Genomic DNA, 4,537 nt, shown 5'->3' with positions numbered 1-4,537 from the left:
CGACTTTCATCAAGACTATTTATCTTAAATAGTCTTCTATCAAAGAAGTTTTTTACGTGACTGGTCATTTATACTATAAGGCGAAAATGGGGTATTACTGATAACATTATGTGTAAACAAATTGACTTTAGATAAAGAGAATCCCATACATGGTTGTACTAGTTGTGCCCTTTGAACAAAAAACTAGAATTCATCATTAATTTCCATGATGATTAAAAGTTATAAAAAATGCTTTATTTTGTATGATTCATAGAAAAAGAATACTAGAGTCATATACAAAAACAATATGCTCTTCAACATTAAACAATCATCTTAAAGATTGAAAAGAATCAGGAAACCATCGAGACAATATGTGATATTTAAATTTAACAACAAGCAAAAAGATGGTGTAACATGGAAGATGCAATAATGCAACGATCAAATACCTGCATAATGTTTATGAGATGTTTTACAACGTTAGATTGAACTAAAAAACTATACAATATTTAGCATGTACTTTGAAGTTGATTTATTAGGTCATTATTGTGTGAAATAGGAGTGAAAGTTGTTTTGTATTTGCATCACATTGCTATAATTGGGTAGATATTTCAAAAAACAATGTTGTAATAGGAGAAATGTAAGTATAATGTTGTATAACAAAATCAAAAATTATATTGAATATGTTAGTATTTATGTCGTATAAAATGGTTAAATAGCAACACAATTTCATTGATTTTGTTATAATGGCATTATACTTTCATTTCTTTCAATTTCATATTTTACTTTCAGTTTTTTTTTCTTTTTTAGGACATTATACTTTGAAAAAACTACAAATTTATAGTAGTGAAAATTGCTTTGTATTTGCATCGCATTGCAATAATTGGGTATGTTTTTCAAAATACAATGTTATACTAGAAAGAAATGAAAGTATGATGCTATAATAAACCAATCAATAAAAGTATATTGCTACTTCTTTCATTTAATGATAATTTTCACAACCATATTTGATATATTTTTCATTTATGAAGGGTTTAATGCAAGAAATAGCAACATACTTTCATTGATTTATTTATTACAACATTTTATTTTCATTTCTTTTTATTACAACATTTTGCTTCAAAAACTCATCTTAATTGTAGCAATGCCGTCCAAATACAAAGCAATTTTCATTGTTATAATTGAGTATACTTTTTAGGGTATAATACCTTAATAACAAAATAAAAAATTGAAAGTACAATGCCATATTATATGTTTGAGAATACATACCACAATGGAGCATATTCTACTGATAAGTCAAGAAATGGGTATGACCACCTGAAAAGAAAGAAATTACAACTAAATTAAAACAATAAAGATTCGAGTTTGAAATATAAATAAAAGTTAAGGTGAAAAAAAATACCAAGTCACAACAAAGGCATGAATAATCCACTCAAAAAGCACGTAGAAACTAGTCAATAATAGAAAGTATGAAATTCGAAACCAAGGGAAGTCCTGAAAAATGTTTTTTTTAACATGTTAATAGTTTATAGAAGAAAAATCATTATTAAAAACCAAAGTAAACAAAAAATACATAAGAAAATATAGAAGAAACGTTACCAAGCTATTCAAGGCTGTGTCCCCAAGGAGCAAAACAAGATTAAGTGAATGTGCAACAACGGTCAACTGTTGTTATAAGTAAGAAGAAATTTTTGTAAGCGTATGAGGCAAAATATAAAAGTACCACTAAATAGCGACCAAGTGTCTTAAATATTACACCTAAGTACCTTAAACTATTTTTTTTCAAGAGGTTTAACACCTCAGCTTTTAGTTTTGTTACATTGTTGTGAAATTTTGTATTTTTTGCTCCATTGTTATGAAACTTTATAAGTTTCAATTTTGTTCGTTGTTCTAAACATGTTGAAACATTAATGGGACAACGTCATTAAAGGAGTAACAAAGTTTAGATAATTGTTCCATTATTGTGAAATTTTATTCTATTATGAAAAAATTCCTTATTTGAAATAATAATTCTATAGTTAAAAAAAGTATGATATATTTTTATTAAGTCAATTTCTACTAAGAAAAGTTAAACTTCTTAAACGAACGAAGATGGTTACTATCCAAGAAAGAACAGAAGAACATTTATGGAAAATGTTACACTATTTATTCCACAATCTTTTTCTATTTTGTCTTTCGAAATATTTTATTCGTCCAAAAAAATTCAATGCAGGCAATGTCATTAGATGTTGAGAAAGCATCAATACCATAATCACTCTAACAAACACCAATATCAAAGTGAAAGACTACTATTTTGTAACAAAAGTAAAACTTGATTACTATTTAGAGAACTTTTTTTTTTATCAAACAACGGAATAAAAACCTAGAAATTTTCACAATAATGGAACAAATTGAAAATTATCCGGTTAAAGTGTCATCAAATTAACTTCATCACATATGACATACTAGAAATAATGCAAAAAAATAGAAAATGTTCAACAAAGTATGAGCAAATTGTAATATCAAGAAAGTGTGAGTACTCACAAAACCCATTTCATAACCTACGACCGTAAGGAATGGAGCCATCACTATCCAATAAACGGAATCTGTCAGCATCACTGCCCCAGCAATCATCTATGTGTAACAAACAAATAAATTATAACCAAATACTGTGTACCGTGTACTGTGTACTGTAAACTGTAAACTGTAAACTGTGTACTGTATAATGTGTACTATGTACGATATAAAGTAGGTTGATATACCTGGAACATGATTTGAAATAAGTAGCCCCAAAATGAAGCAGTCAGCAAAAAACGACTTTTTCCTTGGTGACTCTTTGTATTCTCTTCATGGGTGAGAGGCAAAAGAAATTCTTGCACCTCACCCACATCATATCTTTTATGTTGCCTCAAACATCCATAAGCCGAGAGCACTGATCCAAACTACAAGCAAACTTCAAGACATATATAAGAACAAGTGTATCCAAATTCAATAAATAAAAAACGGGTTAGTTACTTATTTATGCAACAAAGGTATACATTTTAACCAAAATATGCAACAACGTGGACTTCTTCCGAATTTATACAACTATGTTTCAACATTTTACCATAACTTTACCAATTTATTTCGTAACAAACTAAACATGTTTGTATAATTGGTAAGATATCCAATTCGTTGCATAGTCATTAGATCTAAAAAAATACAACGAAAATTTGTGATATATTTTCAAGTGTAACTTTGTTGCATTTTTGCATTAGAAAAATCAAAACTTGGATAAAGAAAACGTACATACCGCAAAATATAAGGTAACCAAAGACAAAGTCCACCTATACAATATCATAAATGTGAAATCAGAAGAATCTCAATAATCAATCCAGTGTACACGTTTCAACTCCAATGTGAATTGAGCTGTGCTTATGGAATATATATATATATATATATATATATATATATATATATATATATATATATATATATATATATATATATATATATATATATATATATATTTTTTTTTTTTTTTTTGAAGAAAGATATTTGCAATGTTATTAAGAAAGAAAGAGGAGCTTACTGAGTATAATAGAAAAATAAATCAGTCCCATGAGTGGCAACATCCGAAGTTCCAGCTGCTAGAAGCAAACAAAAGGAAATGATTCGGAAAGTCAATAACCATGCAGGATGTATTCCCTTTATACATGGCATCCATGCTTCAGAATCATAATTAAACCACACCCTTTCTTGATGTTTCACCTCTTTATAATTATCTGTATTAGTTGACCCTTCGTATTTCCAAATTAGATATGATGCTATAACCATGGAAATAAAGACCCATGTTGCACATAGTAAGAAGTTCCATGTCAACCAGTAACTCAGATTAGTTGTATCATTTGTCAAAGTAAGCTCCATCCTGTAAAAAACAAATGAAGATGCATTCTAATTACTCATAATCATCTGTTTCTATAGTAACCATCGAAAGAAACTTAAAAAACAAGAACTTAAAGTATAAACAAGAAATATGCAACAGGAACGACGATAAACAGCATTGCATACAAGAAGGAAACAGTAGATAAACAAACTTAGATGAAATTAAGTGAAAGTAGTTTGAGAAACTTACAGAGGAATTAAAAGAACAGATGGAGGGCTGTTTTTGCTTTGTATCGATCAAGAAGTTAACATAATGTGAAGGGATTGTTATTTGTTAATATGATAAGTAGGTGATAAAAAATTTGAAAGAAAAGTTAGTTTTTTCTTCATCTCCTGTCTCCGACAACGATAGGCGCCCAACCAGAATCTTCCGACGGAGGGAATAGTACTAGTAATGCCGTGTCTGAATGGGCCTCTCATGAGTCACGAAACCTTTTTTATAAATTGACCACGTTTATCTATGTGTTTGGTTTGATTCCTTTCCAATGGTCAATTAGTCAAATATGAGGAAAAAATGAATTATATAACCATCGTATTCAATACTTTCTATTTAGTCCTCCTATTTTTTGTATTTATTTCTCTTAAAATTGAGTAAAAAATTCTTGTAGTATCATTGTATTACTGGTATCGACATCTTGAACCTCAATAGGCATCTATA

The 4,537-nt window shown here is 28.7% G+C and overlaps 1 protein-coding gene across 1 annotated transcript; it reads right to left on the bottom strand.

Moving 5' to 3' along the window:
* Nucleotides 1–247: 247 nt before the first annotated feature.
* On the bottom strand, nt 248–4,293 carry LOC145033945 (uncharacterized). The gene is made up of 9 exons (XM_078982416.1): nt 4,070–4,293; nt 3,527–3,862; nt 3,248–3,281; nt 2,718–2,897; nt 2,500–2,589; nt 1,576–1,641; nt 1,379–1,470; nt 1,246–1,293; nt 248–425 (listed from the first exon to the last, which is right to left on the bottom strand). Exons 2-9 carry the CDS (start codon nt 3,859–3,861, stop codon nt 308–310), a joined length of 963 nt encoding a protein of 320 aa, XP_078838542.1. The 5' UTR covers nt 3,862; nt 4,070–4,293; the 3' UTR covers nt 248–307.
* Between the last annotated feature and the right edge of the window lie 244 nt (nt 4,294–4,537).

This window comes from Lactuca saligna, chromosome 3 (genome assembly GCF_052625555.1).
Source record: "Lactuca saligna cultivar CGN05327 chromosome 3, ASM5262555v1, whole genome shotgun sequence".
Taxonomy (NCBI): domain Eukaryota; kingdom Viridiplantae; phylum Streptophyta; class Magnoliopsida; order Asterales; family Asteraceae; genus Lactuca; species Lactuca saligna.
This window is presented reverse-complemented; position numbering and strand designations above follow the sequence as displayed.